The 17,002-nt window shown below is 38.5% G+C and overlaps 3 protein-coding genes and 2 long non-coding RNA genes across 55 annotated transcripts; 2 read left to right on the top strand and 3 right to left on the bottom strand.

Moving 5' to 3' along the window:
- The first annotated feature begins 1,286 nt into the window (after positions 1–1,286).
- LOC116921607 lies at positions 1,287–6,855 on the top strand. Of its 28 annotated transcripts, none has more exons than XR_006645334.1 (16): positions 1,287–1,592; positions 1,655–1,955; positions 2,040–2,135; positions 2,213–2,437; positions 2,515–2,641; positions 2,706–2,920; positions 2,976–3,445; positions 3,573–3,835; positions 3,915–4,052; positions 4,112–4,510; positions 5,116–5,477; positions 5,544–5,870; positions 5,931–6,002; positions 6,110–6,151; positions 6,211–6,291; positions 6,387–6,855. It is a non-coding gene; the product is annotated as an uncharacterized LOC116921607 (long non-coding RNA). The 28 variants fall into 28 exon arrangements; XR_006645333.1 differs by having other exon boundaries at positions 1,288–1,592; positions 2,213–2,641; positions 2,706–2,783; positions 2,854–2,920; positions 6,387–6,854; XR_006645332.1 differs by having other exon boundaries at positions 1,288–1,592; positions 2,213–2,920; positions 2,976–3,092; ... (1 more) ...; positions 3,335–3,445; positions 6,387–6,854.
- A 653-nt stretch (positions 6,856–7,508) lies between these two features.
- LOC116921615 lies at positions 7,509–10,708 on the bottom strand. Of its 22 annotated transcripts, XR_006645301.1 has the most exons (11): positions 10,599–10,708; positions 10,236–10,536; positions 10,055–10,151; positions 9,861–9,977; positions 9,270–9,336; positions 9,098–9,214; positions 8,918–8,999; positions 8,745–8,855; positions 8,355–8,617; positions 7,980–8,160; positions 7,509–7,917 (listed from the first exon to the last, which is right to left on the bottom strand). XR_006645301.1 is itself a non-coding variant. In XM_045172121.1 (5 exons), the coding sequence occupies exons 2-5, from the start codon at positions 10,326–10,328 to the stop codon at positions 9,076–9,078; spliced, it is 453 nt and encodes a 150-aa protein (XP_045028056.1). In that variant the 5' UTR covers positions 10,329–10,536; positions 10,599–10,708; the 3' UTR covers positions 8,911–9,075. The 22 variants fall into 22 exon arrangements, 1 of the variants encoding a protein (XP_045028056.1); XR_006645296.1 differs by having other exon boundaries at positions 7,509–7,712; positions 7,765–7,917; positions 8,745–9,214; XR_006645292.1 differs by having other exon boundaries at positions 7,509–7,712; positions 7,834–7,917; positions 8,745–9,214.
- A 21-nt stretch (positions 10,709–10,729) lies between these two features.
- Positions 10,730–12,234, top strand: LOC116934368. Its single transcript, XM_045172113.1, has 5 exons — positions 10,730–10,945; positions 11,005–11,254; positions 11,316–11,435; positions 11,504–11,686; positions 11,750–12,234. The coding sequence occupies exons 1-5, from the start codon at positions 10,890–10,892 to the stop codon at positions 12,062–12,064; spliced, it is 924 nt and encodes a 307-aa protein (XP_045028048.1). The 5' UTR covers positions 10,730–10,889; the 3' UTR covers positions 12,065–12,234.
- LOC123471162 lies at positions 11,289–12,819 on the bottom strand. The gene is made up of 2 exons (XR_006645346.1): positions 12,269–12,819; positions 11,289–12,207 (listed from the first exon to the last, which is right to left on the bottom strand). It is a non-coding gene; the product is annotated as an uncharacterized LOC123471162 (long non-coding RNA).
- A 692-nt stretch (positions 12,820–13,511) lies between these two features.
- Positions 13,512–16,516, bottom strand: LOC116921824. 3 transcript variants are annotated; one of them, XM_032928181.2, is made up of 7 exons: positions 16,413–16,516; positions 15,074–15,278; positions 14,728–15,008; positions 14,505–14,658; positions 14,211–14,439; positions 13,976–14,142; positions 13,512–13,896 (listed from the first exon to the last, which is right to left on the bottom strand). In XM_032928181.2, exons 1-7 carry the CDS (start codon positions 16,440–16,442, stop codon positions 13,796–13,798), a joined length of 1,167 nt encoding a protein of 388 aa, XP_032784072.2. In that variant the 5' UTR covers positions 16,443–16,516; the 3' UTR covers positions 13,512–13,795. The 3 variants fall into 3 exon arrangements, with proteins under 3 accessions (XP_032784072.2, XP_045028043.1, XP_045028044.1); XM_045172108.1 differs by lacking the exon at positions 16,413–16,516 and adding an exon at positions 15,839–16,346; XM_045172109.1 differs by lacking the exon at positions 16,413–16,516 and adding an exon at positions 15,623–15,831.
- Between the last annotated feature and the right edge of the window lie 486 nt (positions 16,517–17,002).

The following is a 17,002-nucleotide window of genomic DNA, read 5'->3' as shown; positions in this document are numbered from 1 at the left end:
TGGAAAGCTATTACACAGCAGCACTTGTAGTGTAGTGGTTATCACGGCTGTCTCACACACAGCAGGTCCTCAGTTCGATCCTGGGCAGGTACATTATTTTCGTAACGAATAACGTAAAAAACGAAAAGATTCTTTAAGTATCGTCGATAACGTGACCAAAAATAGAATCACGACTGCGGTTGTTACGTAACGCTATGCACGTGTAATCACGATACCACTATGTGTCTTCACTGTTGTATGAAATGCTATAGCCTTATGGTTTCGTGTTGTGTTAGAACGAAATAGGGCAAATGGCTTTGTAGAGAAAGAACTGATAGAGCAAATTTCTTTCCACTATTATCGAATGTAAACCATTCACGTGGAATAATCGACAACCAACTGAAAACGCAAACAGTCAATTTTCAAACATATGTTTTGCTTGATAAACGTGTTGAGGCATGCTCCAGCTTCTTGGCGTATGAACGAATGAACGTATGAACAATGTCTGTTGTCCTTGATGTCCATCGTTCAATGTGCAGACTTGTAGACAAAGCAAACAACAAGAAAAGATCATCTTGAAGACGACCAACTGTGTCGATTGAATTGCCACATAATGTTGACTGCTTTCATTTTCACGTGACTCATTATTTCGTGATTTCATCTGAAACGCGAAAACGCACAACGATGAAAATGAGAAACTGAATGGCAGCACAATCGAAAACAAAACATTTAGATCAAAGCAATCGTTTTGATCTCGGCTTTTTATGTTCCAATTTCAATAACGTAAAGCATATTGACGGTTCACCCATAAAGGCCAAAATGAAAACTCACCTAGATGACGAAATGATCGTGTGCACTAGACCCACTTCCTCGCCGACTGAAAAACGCTCTCAGCAGAGATATCGAGTAGTGTTGGTTGTTCCCGCTCTGCTGAGAGAAACGCTCGCTCTCACTGTTTGACCCTGAGTGAAGACCAATGCCGTCGAACACATCGAATAAAGAAACTTCTTTATTTAGAAGGGAGTCATTTTCATGGTTCATAAAACCGAAAGGAAAACAACAAAGAAAAGGGTTCCTTCTTTCAGTTTTGACAAGGTTGAGGGGAAAGCGATTTCGATTCTTTCGCTTTTGTAGTACAGGTTTGTCCACTGGGTTTCTCGTTTATCTAATAATCGTATAGACCTTCAAATTTTTTTGACGATTTTTTAAGAGTCGTAACCATATGAATCGGTTGCTGCCATCGTCTTTGTTTTGTTCATAACGAACGTGACGCTAACCAAGAAGGTGCCCTTTGCAAAGTACGGAACGCCGTTTGATCCATTTTTTTATAGACAACTCTTATCGCTAGCTGATCGTTTCTGTAGCAAATAAATAGCTAACTAGCACTGCCATCTAACGTAAAAAAACAACACTAATAGGAGGGATTTGAATAGACCACGCCTTCAACGAAGGAGGAGTCCACTACATATTGAATTTATCGATCGATTGTTAGGCCCATTTCGATCGCTACTGTACAGTCAATGGCGGCATGGCGGAGACGCGCATTGGAACTTGGAAGTGGATGCATGTGAGACTTGATGTGGCGTTGCATGTGGGAGGCTCCGTTGGTAATGGTAATCGTATTAATAAATTAGGGTATGTAAGGCAATGAGTTATGCCATAATATCTCACTTAGTTCGCAGACTGGTCATTTGATGATACGTGTGAACAGTGGTAGTGCTTGGGTGCCTCAAGAGGGAATCGCAGAACATAGCCATAGAGCTAAAAGTCATAGAAGATTTTTAAACTGTTATTTGATTTTGTGTTGTTTCAGCAGTATTATGTCCTTCAACAATATATTATGTCCAAACATGGAATGAGTCGCATGTGACTAAGTCAACCAAATGTGGCAACAACAATTAGTCAGCAATGGAATTAGTCAGTGGAAAACAACACATTCATTCCTGAGGATGGTTTTGAGTTTATCTATGCTTATTGTATGTTTAATTTTTATTGTTATTATTTTTAAATTAATATCTGAGGTTTTTCTTTATCATGATTGAAATTTGCCATGTTTTCAGGCCAACTGGAAGGATTCCTCTTTTTACAGAACTTTACCATTTTCATGGTATACTTAACTGCTTGTCAGCGGATTGTCACTTGGCATCATTAGAATGGTACAGTATATTTGCCCATTATTTCTTTTAGTTTTTTTTGTGATCATATGTCTCTCACAGTGTTTGCATTTCTTCAGGTATGGTCCATATCAGCAGTGTTATGATGCACTTCTTAAATACACCAATCCCTCAGAAAATATTCGAATTGAAATTATGGAAATTTCTGCCCTTCATGCAGAACTGCACAATGATGGGTTCGTATAAACAAGCTTCAAATGACAAACCAACAGTATTTTTGGTTCGGCTTACACATGCAGCTCTATGACATGTTGATGTTAGCTGAATTGTTATTAATCATAGGGGTAGGTAGTATGAAATGAAATATCTTCTCTTGGATGTTTTTTGTCTATGTATTTGTTTGAGATGACTCTTGATGCAGGAAGCTTTTCCTGCTTCTTACAAAAAGGGACATTGGATGCCTTAATGTCTAATACCAACCAAGTGTCATTGCAAAGATAGGTCAAAGATATATTAATATAGATTACACTCTGAGTGATGGTGACATGGTAAAAAGAGAGAGCAGTATGAATATTTGCTGCATCATTTACTTCTATTATTTATATCTTCAAGGTATCTTACTGATTTCTATTGGTTTTATTTGTGGAAAGAATATCTTGAGCGGGAGAATTGGATCACAATTGACTAGATGTTTTACTATTTTAAATGAGTTTATCACAAAGAATTTTTTACTGATTCATGTTCTGTTTCTGTAATGTAGGTAGAATAATCGCAATGCCGTGGTAGTAATTCGCGAGAGATATGCCAATAGGGTTTCGCTGTTTTCAGTAAGTGTATCAGCAAGAATGTTATACTGAAGCCCACTTAATTTCTTTAATGTAGATTCGCAATCGTAATGGATTTGAAGAGGATATTGATGGAGTTTTGGTATAAAAAAGTACATGTTCGTTGGAAGGGCACCGAAGAGTTCCGGATCCTTTTACTATCGCACATGTTATGGTATTTTTACAAAAATCATTGAAGTGCTTATTTGGAACCCCTTGTTTTCTGTGGCCCCGTTTCCCCCTTGACTTATATTATTTTCTTTAACCCTTTAGTGCGTGTAAAACTAAAGACTAAAAGAAGAAGAATGATTCAAAAACTGTGGGAGAGAATCATCAAAGAATTATACTCGTTTAGGTAATCCTTTCGGATTCGATTCCGCCGTTTGTGCTGCCCTTTTCTCTAAAGCACTTCTACAGAGTGACGACTCGTCGCGAGTGCATGACATCCATATCGATAACGGTTTCCCGCGTAAAGACGAATCCGAGCAAGTCGTCACTAGTTTACAGCAACTCCGGCTCAATCTTCGGGTAATTTGAGATACTTTTCTGGACTTTTCAGAATCTTATAATTGGCCAAAGTTTGATACGAGATTAATTGATACGTCGTCCTGTCACATCTCAAATTCTATGGTTTATAATTCTTTTTCTTTAACAGAGCTCTTTTCCAGACAGTGGCTTCTCATTTCTATCGTCATACCAGCGATCAGATTTGATGTTTGGAATTGTTTTGGGTTGCTAAAGCAAGATTGACTTTCTACGATACTTCCACCAACGTGCATGGTCGCCAAACTTTGTCGTTGTGTCGGACTGTAAATCCGGAAGATAAACGTCGAATTATTGGCGATATGTTTGTCAAAGTGATAATTAGAACGGCTAACGATTTAAATGTCACTTGGGATAATCTACTTCTCGGACAAGGTATCAAACTTCTCTTTTTTGTTGTTGCATGTATTATATTGCCTAATATTCTATGTCATCATATATGAAAATATTATAGTTTCTTTGAGACCTGATTTAATTGGGGCCGCTTCGCATATGGCTTCTTCGCGCGTTGATGCCATAAAGACTCATCATAACGATTCCGAAATGGTTCGTCAGTTGCGCATTTACGGTCGTGTAGTAGAACCTTTTAAAGGTAATTGCGTTGTAGCATTCCAGTAAGATCTTTACCCTTTTCGCAATTTTTCCCAATAGATTTCATTTCCATAAAGATGAAGTAAGGTCTTAGGTTGTGGGCTGGGTCTGTCCACAGTATTACTGGAATGTCACCCGTTTCCTGGTCCTGGTTATATATTTATATTTAGTTATATTATTATTCGTAAAATCCAGAGGTGTTCTTCACTTTACAGGGGATTGATTGATGATACTTGTTGATTAATCCATGAAGAATGGATAAGTGGAGGGTAATAAAAGTTAAATAATGTAATTCCTGGTGGCATTTTCATTCACGCATACGAAGCAGCTCGGGAGCAGACGAACCATTGAAAGGGCCTTGCGTAGTCTAGCTGCATCCAGCCAGATACTAGTAGAACCCAAAACATTGTTTTGACAAGTACTGTCATATTTCGGTTGCAGGTTTTCACTAAATATCAAGTAAGTAAGTGGTTTAATCGTGTTAAATGTATGATTTTTCGATTCAAGTCTATTTAGGTGTCAGAACTGAAATTGTACTTTTAGAACTTTTAAAACACCGCATAGCTTTTTAAGCTTTTAACAATAGTTTACTTTTACAACTATCAAAATCTTGTTAACCATTTGAAGGAGAACAAAGTTCATTTTTTAGATTTCCGGAATTTCAACTTGCGGTTTACTTCTGGTTTTAAAATACCAAATAACTCCTTATTTGTGGGTCTGTCAGATAAAAGATTCACATTTTTGTGATCCTCGTCTAATTTGGGGTCGATTCCACCTATAAACTCAAAATACCCCAAAATCGTCAAAAATCGCAAATTTTCCTGAACTAGTTCATGAAAAATCGCGATTCTTGTCAAATCCGACTTTTAGGAAAAACCAAGTCATTCCCATCCCAAATTTAATAAGGATCACGAAAATCCTACTCATTTTGTTATGGGATAATTATTTCCTGAGATATTGGCTACTTCCGGTTACTTCCGGAAAATTTCCGTGATAATATGCAAAAAGTAAAAAATGAGCTTTAATGTTCTAACAATTTCAAATACTTTTCTCGCATTCGTTAGGGTGTGGTAGCTATTATTCCGTGTTTTTCTTGCTTTCAACACTACAGGCTTATCCTACGAGCTACGACAGTTTTACCTACAAATGTTTAGCCGTTTCGTGCTGCAACTAGTAGTCTATTTTCTAGGATGAAATGCCTAAAATTGGAATTCAGCTATCAGAGATTAACAAAATTCAAGTTCTTAAAAGCAAGTATTGTACCTCTTTCAACATTCAAAATAAAATATAATTTTTGGTTCTAGGCCGAAACTCTAGATGGCGTTTTTGTGCGTTTATGATGAAGATTATGAGTGACAAGTTAAATGGGTGTTTGTTACGTTACGCTGTTATGTGTTTAAAAGGATTTTTCGTCAAAAAATATACGGTATGTTGTTGTCTATTCAGTATTGCTATAGTTGGGTATATATTGAATAGGAAACCCTTGAAATAGATTGCTTTTTGTCTGTGTTGGTGTTTCGCTTTGTCAGCTATGCTAGCTACTGAACCAGCAGCCTGCATTCCTGCTATCAATGTACCACAAGAGATCCTGACACTTTGAGAAGGCCACTATTGCTTACATGAAGATCACCATCCAGTTGAAGTACTGTTAATGGACCTCAAGCCTTTTGTTTAAGCTTAGTGATGTGTTCTCTCGTCAGTCAACGGCAGAGTCTTCATCTACTTTGTGTTGCTAACCATCCACCCTCAGCATCCCAGGTATCCAGATTTCCAAGTTTCTCTGATTAGCCAACCATCAACCCTTCAGCTCTTCAATGTGGTATTTCAGAACATAACTTATCTTCCACTACACACATCTGTAACAATTTTCTCTACACAGGCTTCTCTTCCTCTCTTCTTAATGTGCTGAATGCCAACATTGAATAAGATTCATCATCATTGCCTTTCCATGGTATTTTAATTTGGTGGATTATCTGGATTTCTCATTTTTAATAAATCTTTGTTGTGTACACGGAAATCTTCATTGTTAATCCTGCTGTTCTTCTCACCATTACTTAGCCAGCTCACATGGATAGGCTTTAACAGCATCTCCATTTTTTGGTATTTTAAGTTTCTATATTATGAGCATTGTTGTGTTGTAACAAAAACTTCTATGGCAGGACTGCAAATATTCATCTTCCTTCGGTACGACACTGCCGTTTTGGCAATTTCGGCAGTTTCGCCCCCAGTGGACCACACGCGTAAGTTATTTGTCTTTTTCATCGTTTTATCAGACAAATGCCATTTTCCGCTCAAAATCACTTACTTCTTTTTTTGCCTCATTTGATCTATTTAGAACTACATTTTCTTCGTCTTCCTGTCGTTGTTGTCTACGACTTCACCTCATCGCTGTCTTCGTTGATGTCTTCGCCTTCATCTCCGTCTCGTCGTCTTAGTCGTCTTCTCCTTCATCTCCGTCTCGTCGTCTTAGTCGTCTTCTCCTTCATCTCCGTCTCGTCGTCTTAGTCGTCTTCTCCTTCATCTCCGTCTCGTCGTCGTAGTCATCTTCGCCTTCACCTCCGTCTCTGCGTCTTCGCCTTCACCTCCGTCTCGGCGTCTTCGCCGTCTTTGTCTACGCCATCACCTCGTCGCCGGCCTCTCTTTCGCCCTTCACGTTGGGAATTCACCGTTGATCTTCGCTCTGGTATTGTTTTGTTTTACATTATTATGTTTAAGTTAACCCGTTGGCTGCCACCCCGTTTGCGTCCCATTTTTTTGTAGCTTGTAGGGACCGGCCGCAATGGCCTTCGCCGCAAGGCGCCTTAGGCAATGCACCAGTAGGGACTTCTCTTTGTCGATGCGGTGGCGGATTCCTGAGGGTGTGCATTCCCTGTAATGGATTCCGTCACCGTGTCAGCCCGGACTTGTCTTCGGACAAGTCCCACCTTGTTCGCGATCCTTAAGACGCGATGTTTAGTTACTGTAGTTTAAGCAACCTACGGGTTGCGTGGCCTGGCAGCCAACGGGTTAACTTAGTTTAGTGTATGTATGTTTGTGTAAATATTTGTGTGTATGTATATTGTTATATAAAATAGTGGTGGAATTGTTGGGAGGAGGTGGGACAATAAAAACTATTTCAATTTTAATTTATTCTTCGTGTTTATTTCATTTCACCTTATTCGAATTTATTCAAATCAAAGATAAACTTAGATTATTTGTTTTCCCAACCTATTTCACTTTAAGTCCAGCCTTTTCACAAGTACTTATTTCAAAAGATTTCAGAGTCGGTGAAACATCAGTGAATAAATTGTTTTCTTTGTTCCATTAGACTTCAAGTGCAATCACTTGACAAAAAAAAAGGAAAAAATGACTGAAACAAACTAACTTCACATGGTGGCATCACAAAAGGAGTTAACCATTACCTTCTTTAACTCCTTTGTTTCCATCAAATGAAGTAATAATTCTACAAACACAAGAATGATACTGGATATGTTTTATTTAAACTGACAACATAACATTACTGTCACCTAGCGACTCCAACGCCAATGAAACACATCAGGTGCCTCCAGGATCTCTGCAAATTAAAACTGTTGACCACTATAGAAAAGACCAAGTCCTAGATTGAACCAAGTCATTGAATGATTTTGCGGCCACCACAGTACATCAGGTACATCTCAAAGACCTGAAATCTTGATTTAAAAAACAAACTAATACCCAATAAATTCTAACATCACCTGATGACACCTCCAAGAATCTAAGAGATTTGGATAGAGAAAAAGATTATAAAGAACTAGTCTTTTTACCTATCACCTTTGAAACAAAATGGGTATATCAGACTAACGGAGATGAAAAACGTGCTAGCAAAGCAAAGCCAAGCCATGTTCCTCCTTTAAAAATTTAAAGTATAAGTGGTACAATGTTACTTTAACATGAATTTTTTCCATAATACCTTGAACAACTCTGCATTGATTGAATTCACAAGATGCAACTCAAAATACACGGAATCAGTGGTAAAATTTCAAGAAGAGACGTTCGTTTCAGCAGCCATCCTCTGTCCGAAGCCACGCGAAATGGAACAGCTGACATACCAATAAAAATTCTACGGAGTTAGTTATTTCTCCCCTAGATGTCTTGAAAATATACGGAAAATGTCAGCTGTTGTGGCAACCGGTTTCGCCACAAAATAAAATATATATATAATTTTTCTACTTCCTCATTTTTTCAAGATTTTCATAGTTGTAAAAGTAAACTATGGTTAATAAACGCTACGCAGTGATATTAGTTAATATAATACATGCAACAACAAAAAAGAGAAGTTTGATACCTTGTCCGAGAAGTAGATTATCCCAAGTGACATTTAAAACGTTAGCCGTTCTATCTATCACTTTGACAAACATATCGCCAATAATTCGACGTTTATCTTCCGGATTTACAGTCCGACACAACGACAAAGTTTGGCGACCATGCACGTTGGTGGAAGTATCGTAGAAAGTCAATCTTGCTTTAGCAACCCAAAACAATTCCAAACATCAAATCTGATCGCTGGTATGACGATAGAAATGAGAAGCCACTGTCTGGAAAAGAGCTCTGTTAAAGAAAAAGAATTATAAACCATAGAATTTGAGATGTGACAGGACGACGTATCAATTAATCTCGTATCAAACTTTGGCCAATTATAAGATTCTGAAAAGTCCAGAAAAGTATCTCAAATTACCCGAAGATTGAGCCGGAGTTGCTGTAAACTAGTGACGACTTGCTCGGATTCGTCTTTACGCAGGAAACCGTTATCGATATGGATGTCATGCACTCGCGACGAGCCGTCACTCTGTAGAAGTGCTTTAGAGAAAAGGGCAGCACAAACGGCGGAATTGAATCCGAAAGGATTACCTAAACGAGTATAATTCTTTGATGATTCTCTCCCACAGTTTTTGAATCATTCTTCTTCTTTTAGTCTTTAGTTTTACACGCACTAAAGGGTTAAAGAAAATAATATAAGTCAAGGGGGAAACGGGGCCACAGAAAACAAGGGGTTCCAAATAAGCACTTCAATGATTTTTGTAAAAATACCATAACATGTGCGATAGTAAAAGGATCCGGAACTCTTCGGTGCCCTTCCAACGAACATGTACTTTTTTATACCAAAACTCCATCAATATCCTCTTCAAATCCATTACGATTGCGAATCTACATTAAAGAAATTAAGTGGGCTTCAGTATAACATTCTTGCTGATACACTTACTGAAAACAGCGAAACCCTATTGGCATATCTCTCGCGAATTACTACCACGACATTGCGATTATTCTACCTACATTACAGAAACAGAACATGAATCAGTAAAAAATTCTTTGTGATAAACTCATTTAAAATAGTAAAACATCTAGTCAATTGTGATCCAATTCTCCCGCTCAAGATATTCTTTCCACAAATAAAACCAATAGAAATCAGTAAGATACCTTGAAGATATAAATAATAGAAGTAAATGATGCAGCAAATATTCATACTGCTCTCTCTTTTTACCATGTCACCATCACTCAGAGTGTAATCTATATTAATATATCTTTGACCTATCTTTGCAATGACACTTGGTTGGTATTAGACATTAAGGCATCCAATGTCCCTTTTTGTAAGAAGCAGGAAAAGCTTCCTGCATCAAGAGTCATCTCAAACAAATACATAGACAAAAAACATCCAAGAGAAGATATTTCATTTCATACTACCTACCCCTACGATTAATAACAATTTAGCTAACATCAACATGTCATAGAGCTGCATGTGTAAGCCGAACCAAAAATACTGTTGGTTTGTCATTTCAAGCTTATTTATACGAACCCATCATTGTGCAGTTCTGCATGAAGGGCAGAAATTTCCATAATTTCAATTCGAATATTTTCTGAGGGATTGGTGTATTTAAGAAGTGCATCATAACACTGCTGATATGGACCATACCTGAAGAAATGCAAACACTGTGAGAGACATATGATCACAAAAAAAACTAAAAGAAATAATGGGCAAATATACTGTACCATTCTAATGATGCCAAGTGACAATCCGCTGACAAGCAGTTAAGTATACCATGAAAATGGTAAAGTTCTGTGAAAAAGAGGAATCCTTCCAGTTGGCCTGAAAACATGGCAAATTTCAATCATGATAAAGAAAAACCTCAGATATTAATTTAAAAATAATAACAATAAAAATTAAACATACAATAAGCATAGATAAACTCAAAACCATCCTCAGGAATGAATGTGTTGTTTTCCACTGACTAATTCCATTGCTGACTAATTGTTGTTGCCACATTTGGTTGACTTAGTCACATGCGACTCATTCCATGTTTGGACATAATATATTGTTGAAGGACATAATACTGCTGAAACAACACAAAATCAAATAACAGTTTAAAAATCTTCTATGACTTTTAGCTCTATGGCTATGTTCTGCGATTCCCTCTTGAGGCACCCAAGCACTACCACTGTTCACACGTATCATCAAATGACCAGTCTGCGAACTAAGTGAGATATTATGCCATAACTCATTGCCTTACATACCCTAATTTATTAATACGATTACCATTACCAACGGAGGCTGCCACATGAAACGCCACATCAAGTCGCACATGCATCCACTTCCAAGTTCCAATGCGCGTCTCCGCCATGCCGCCATTGACTGTACAGCATAGCCTTCTATAGGAACGGCCAGGAAGCTGGCTATCTCCCTGTAGAAAAAAAGTTTGTCATCCTCCCACCGACCCACAGCCGCCTCTGGCTCTTTGTCCCTAGCGACGCCCTAGCAACGAAAGCGTGTCCTTTCCGCTTTCCACATTTTCTTTCCCAATTTTTCCATTTTTCACTGGTTGAGAGCATGCTCAGCCATATCTTGTTCAAGGGTGCAAGGGTCAGTGCCGGTCAATGCATAGGTCAGGGATAATTATTAAGAATGAGGAAAAGTGCTGTGTAATTAATTGTTTGAATAAAAATTACGGAAAAGGAGTTTTAAACCAAAAAGTGACTTACCACACTTTCCCAAAAGATGAAAACAGAATCGAAAAATGGATAAAACATTTACACAGCAGTGTCGAAAATGGATCTTCAGCATACAGCCTCCTAAAATTCAGTGATTACACTGTTATTAGTAGTGATCATTTCGAAGAAAACTGTTTTTCTTTTTCAGTTACTGGAAATACCAAAATATTGAAGAAATCTGCTGTTCCAACGTTGTTCAAAAAGGTATAACATAGTTAAGCAGATTTTGCTTCAGTCGATAACATGATTATATATTTTTTTAAAGGTGGCAGTCATTCAGGCAAATGAACAGATTAATATGCCAAATAAAAGAATTCTGATGATGCACAACGGTAATGCTTCAACTCAACCAATTCACAGTTCTATCAATTCAACTCAAGACGCAGTAAGTTACATAGCCAAAATTAGTTCACCGAATAAAGAACTAACTAACTACATTGCATTATTCTACAGGGCTTAACAATTTTTGACTTGGTTAATCGTGTTGCACCCATCAACCACGTTGTAAAGCAAGGAATAAAAATTATTGCTCCAACAACCGTTTCTATTAATGTTGAAGATTGGTGCATTCCGACTGACATTCCGCCTACAGCTGTAACATCTGTTGAAACGATGGAACAATCCTTGAATGTTGTGGTAAAATACTTTAGCTACAACAGATCCAATGGGCAGCCCAATTACATTCGTTTACCATTACAGAGTTCTCTTGAAAATGAGGTTACTGCGAAAGCTAGTTCATCCAAAAAGATTTACAGAAAGCAAAATGGAAGTCCCTTTTACGGAAATAAGTTGCAACGTTACCAGTATGTGATGAAAAAACTTCGCAAAATGGCAAGCAGTTTGCAAAAATCTGTGAATAAGATAACCACGTTAGTTGGCGAAGAGAATATTGAATTATTGAAAGAAGATCCGCGAATGAGAAAATGTATTACGTGTGTTAGAAAAATTATTGAACAAGAGGGAAATAAGAACTGTGATGCAAATGCCAAATCTTCCTTCTTATTTATTCGGTGAACTAATTTGGCTATGTAACTTACTGCATCTTGAGTTGAATTGATAGAACTGTGAATTGGTTGAGTTGAAGCATTACCGTTGTGCATCATCAGAATTCTTTTATTTGGCATATTAATCTGTTCATTTGCCTGAATGACTGCCACCTTTAAAAAAATATATAATCATGTTATCGACTGAAGCAAAATCTGCTTAACTATGTTATACCTTTTTGAACAACGTTGGAACAGCAGATTTCTTCAATATTTTGGTATTTCCAGTAACTGAAAAAGAAAAACAGTTTTCTTCGAAATGATCACTACTAATAACAGTGTAATCACTGAATTTTAGGAGGCTGTATGCTGAAGATCCATTTTCGACACTGCTGTGTAAATGTTTTATCCATTTTTCGATTCTGTTTTCATCTTTTGGGAAAGTGTGGTAAGTCACTTTTTGGTTTAAAACTCCTTTTCCGTAATTTTTATTCAAACAATTAATTACACAGCACTTTTTCCTCATTCTTAATAATTATCCCTGACCTATGCATTGACCGGCACTGACCCTTGCACCCTTGAACAAGATATGGCTGAGCATGCTCTCAACCAGTGAAAAATGGAAAAATTGGGAAAGAAAATGTGGAAAGCGGAAAGGACACGCTTTCGTTGCTAGGGCGTCGCTAGGGACAAAGAGCCAGAGGCGGCTGTGGGTCGGTGGGAGGATGACAAACTTTTTTTCTACAGGGAGATAGCCAGCTTCCTGGCCGTTCCTATAGAAGGCTATGCTGTACAGTAGCGATCGAAATGGGCCTAACAATCGATCGATAAATTCAATATGTAGTGGACTCCTCCTTCGTTGAAGGCGTGGTCTATTCAAATCCCTCCTATTAGTGTCGTTTTTTAACGCTAGATGGCAGTGCTAGTAAGCTATTTATTTGCTACAGAAACGATCAGCTAGCGATAAGAGTTGTCTATAAAAAAATGGATCAAACGGCGTTCCGTAGCAAAGAGCTATAAATCAAGCCCAGCAGAACGGACCACGTTCGTTCCCCCCAATGAATATCGCGCTGAAGAAGAACAAGTATGTGTTGTCTCATGCTCTGACATATGGCAAGCCTAATGTACCGACCAAATCGAATGATGATCTGCGCGCGACGGTAATGATAATTTTTTTAATCGATGATATACTTTTGGACTTGATGATATCTCTGTCGCCTAAGGGGTGTCTGCAGCTCACAGATAGGAATCCTGCTAGCTCTACGCCAGAACACCATCGCATAAGTTTTCATGTTGCGAGAAAATATGGAAAACGGAAAACTTGAGAGAAAAGTCGGGGTGGGGGAAAGGTAACAAGTCAGAGGTTAGCCTTTCTCCGACTTTTTTCTGAAATTCTCCGTTTTCCATATTTTGCTCGCAGCAAAAAATACTGAAATCATGGCAACCGTCTCGCTTTTGCAGTCAAAACAAAAAAAAAATTTCAAGCTTTTTTTGTTTGTATTTTGCAATTAAAAACAATGCCATCTAGCGCTCATAAGGAATTTTTTTTTTGGGCTACCGAGGGGGTGCCTCTTTTTTGTGGAGGATACTGTATGTAAACGTAAAAACGAGTATAGCCGAGTATTGCGAACATCAATGTCCAAGGCTAAAATGGCGATTAGGGGGGGAAATGAAAAATCTAACTACATTCATCCACAATCAGTGCATTAACATATTCAACGTATACACGTACAAGCTTGCTCATTCAATTGTACATGAAAACTCATTTCCTGCACGAATATCCGTAGGCACAACAACATTTAGAGGAGCGATACGTGTTGAATTTGCTCAAAAACCATGGTGAGTTGACGCGATGGTGAAATTCTGGATCAATCAAATTTCATCGCGTTATTGCAAATGTCATTGTATAAAAGATTAGTAGCTTGTGAAAGAGCTGAATAACCGGTGTGAATGTAATCATTGCAATCTGCGTAGGCAGCCTCTTTGAACAGGTAGGGACGACCATAGTCAAGAACGATCTCATCGCGTTTTAAGACGGCACATGAGCGGATGTACTCTTCTGCCAATGGACCACTCGAGTCCCATATGCGGATGCCATTGTTCTCATTCCTACGTAAAAACTTAAATGTAAATGGTAGCCATGATGCCAATATTCTTTTACCAATCAATTGACTCACTCTAACACACGTCGAATGGCCGTGTTATAGTTGTCTATCTTCTCTGAATAAATGTACGTGTTGTGGTCGTAAATTTTTTCAGGTAATTCCACGACTGGGTATTGATTTAACCAAATCACTTGGGAGACATTTGCTAACCGGCCCAGCTCTGGAGCGAATTTTTTTAATTTCTCCTCGTAAAGTCGATGATCGGCGCCGTTTGATCCAAGCATGTGGTGTACTACTATACCTACATCAAAGCCACAATGACACCACCCCAAATTAAAGAGCAAATATAATTAGCAAAAATATTACTGAGAAAAAGAAGATGAGGCCGTTCAGTTGGGTCAGAAGTTGCCCATCGATGAACTGTGTCAGTGACACTGTCATCGATGAGGTGTCGCCATTCATCGTGAAACGAAGGTGAATTTTGAATGGGCTTCCTTATTTGATCGTAGTCTGGAATCAACTGAATTGCGTAGCGTTTTGTCGCTGTTAAAAAAGGACAGCTTTTTAAATAGGATTTCATTTCGCTTACCGCGACAAAGTTGTAAAACTGTTGGCGAATTCTCGAATCGCCTATAAACATGAAGTGCAACGAGCTGTTGCTGCGTTTAATCAAATTTCCAGTCCATCGCTTTGCATAATGAAGCGAATCAAAGCACGAAACTATTCGGTCAGTCGTGTAACGGAGAAGTCGACACGGTCCACTCCGGTCAGTGGTGAATCTATAATCGCCATCAGTTTCTTTTTCATAATGATGGTGACGCTCATCGAGAAGGTTCCCCGTGCAAACGGCTTCCTCTAATCTGCTTGTCTCTTTACCGAAGAATGTCGTGAAAATCAGTTGATAAAAAAATCAGTTAATATTTCTGGTCTTATACTCGGACGTTGGTTTGATGGTCGTTCGATATTTCGAGACTTTTCTCCTCGTCCTGGTGCTGATGCAACCAATTGCCGTCGTCCATCGTTCAATGTCCAGATCAGTAGAAAAAGCAAACACGGAAAGATAATCTTGAAAACGACTAGCAGTGTGGATGCTAATTGTTGATTGCACATTGCGTTCACTGCTTTCATTTTGACGTTCAACTAAACATACAAGAAGGTGGTTACTTTTCTCGTGATTTCACTTGAAAGGCAGACAGCGTGCACGACAATGCGAAACTGGATGTGTCTGTCGACGATGGCACCGGAGAACAACAGGGAAACTACATCATTTGTCACCAAATGTGGTTGGCATTGGAATATTAGGCAGTTTGAAGGGTTAACACGCCATTGGACGGTCCATTACGACACACCATTGCTGTTAACTACCAAGGTTTCTTACATTAACTTTACACGAACGCTCTTTGTCAGCACAATTTTTCAAAAATAATGCAACGTTTATCTTTTTTTTTTGTCGTTTGGCACAGAGACGAGGGTGAATCAATTACTTTGATTGACTTGAGTCTCCAGTCTCATGACGAGCCCATCATGGTTGAGTACCCAAAAAGACTGGCTTTGTTTGAAAAAAATTAATTTATGAAGAATTGGGAACAGGTCGAACATAATCGTAGACATGTCGTTAGCGAGGCTGGAACAGTAATAGGATTAATACATTACGACAACCAAGTGCAAAAAAAAGGAATGCAAAAACTGAACAAAAATACTCGACGGTAGGTGATGGGACCGAGAATGTGTCAACTAGTCACATAGCCAAGGTCAAAATTCTGGTTGAAATGATAGGGTTGGATGAGGCGTCAGGATTTCGATAGACTCGTGCTAAGAAGAATTTCTTAGATTGTCGAGTGTCGACCAGAGATGAAGGAGAGACGGGCAAAACCATAGGGAGAAAAACTTAAAGAACAACAGCGCCATCCAACGTCTGCGAGAAGCAGTACGTAGATCGTTTTGGATGTTTTTGAGATTTTTTACTCAGGTTATTGATAATTTATTCGCTAACTAATTTTAATCCTACCACTGGTAAAAGCACCATGTAAAAGTTGACAAATGGCGCCCAAATTACATTTCTGAGTTTACAAAAAGAGGTAGGGAATGTACAAAAACGTTTCTCCCAGTCGTAGAATGGCGCTAATGTCGGCCAAAAACTGCCCAAGTTTTTTAACATGGTGTAGCCCATCTCCCCTTCCTCTCTGCTGTCGACTGTGTTATTCCAAGTTGAGGAAAGTTTTATTTAAATGGGTAAAAATTAAAATGCAGTTATGAAAAAAAAAATGTACTCACCTGTTGATGAACTGTTCCTGTAAACTTCATCTTCTTCTTATCTAACTGAATATGTTCTCAGTATAGTCACGACTAACGGAGGGCATGCACTGAAGGGGGGGGGGGGCCGAGTTGCTAAAAGGACTCCAGGGTTTATGACGTTCTCCGGGGTTTATGTTTTATGACGTTAGGTTGTTACTTGCTGGTTCCCCCAGGACATCTGCCTATCGACGTTTGATCTTCTAGTTTCCGACATTTGGGCACGACAAAGAAATGTTTCTGATCCCAGCGAGTCCTATACACTATGCGACAAGTGGACTCCACCCAGGAGTTCTTGGTTTCTTGCTCCTGGGCCAGTGACGTTTGGACTTTTTTGTTTTTGTTTACTTTCTTAGTTGTACTACTAACGACGAATGGACATTAATTTTTTTTTCAGCTTAAGTTTTCTTAAGTTGACATAGATTCATAATTGAATGTGATGATTTTATTATCTATTACGTTGAAGAAAACAAAGTATTTGTTGCTTCCATTTAGGTGTATTCTTTCTTCAATGAGCTGAAGACGCGTACCAAAAAACACGAGAAAACGTATGCTGCTGCTATTGACGAAGA

The sequence above is a fragment of the Daphnia magna genome, linkage group LG4 (genome assembly GCF_020631705.1).
Source record: "Daphnia magna isolate NIES linkage group LG4, ASM2063170v1.1, whole genome shotgun sequence".
Classification (NCBI taxonomy): domain Eukaryota; kingdom Metazoa; phylum Arthropoda; class Branchiopoda; order Diplostraca; family Daphniidae; genus Daphnia; species Daphnia magna.
This window is presented reverse-complemented; position numbering and strand designations above follow the sequence as displayed.

Coding starts and splice junctions, on each gene's coding strand:
- LOC116921615 (XM_045172121.1), bottom strand. CDS start 10,328: ATGTGGCAACAACAATTAGTCAGCAATGGAATTAGTCAGTGGAAAACA. Junction 10,159..10,235: donor TGAGTTTATCTATGCTTATT/GTATGTTTAATT, acceptor AAATTTGCCATG/TTTTCAGGCCAACTGGAAGG. Junction 9,215..9,860: donor GCAGAACTGCACAATGATGG/GTTCGTATAAAT, acceptor TCTTTAATGTAG/ATTCGCAATCGTAATGGATT.
- LOC116934368 (XM_045172113.1), top strand. CDS start 10,890: ATGCTCAGCCATATCTTGTTCAAGGGTGCAAGGGTCAGTGCCGGTCAA. Junction 11,255..11,315: donor TTCCAACGTTGTTCAAAAAG/GTATAACATAGT, acceptor ATTTTTTTAAAG/GTGGCAGTCATTCAGGCAAA. Junction 11,436..11,503: donor TCAATTCAACTCAAGACGCA/GTAAGTTACATA, acceptor ATTATTCTACAG/GGCTTAACAATTTTTGACTT.
- LOC116921824 (XM_032928181.2), bottom strand. CDS start 16,442: ATGAAGTTTACAGGAACAGTTCATCAACAG. Junction 14,440..14,504: donor GCCTCATCTTCTTTTTCTCA/GTAATATTTTTG, acceptor GCTTTGATGTAG/GTATAGTAGTACACCACATG. Junction 14,143..14,210: donor GCCATTCGACGTGTGTTAGA/GTGAGTCAATTG, acceptor GTTTTTACGTAG/GAATGAGAACAATGGCATCC.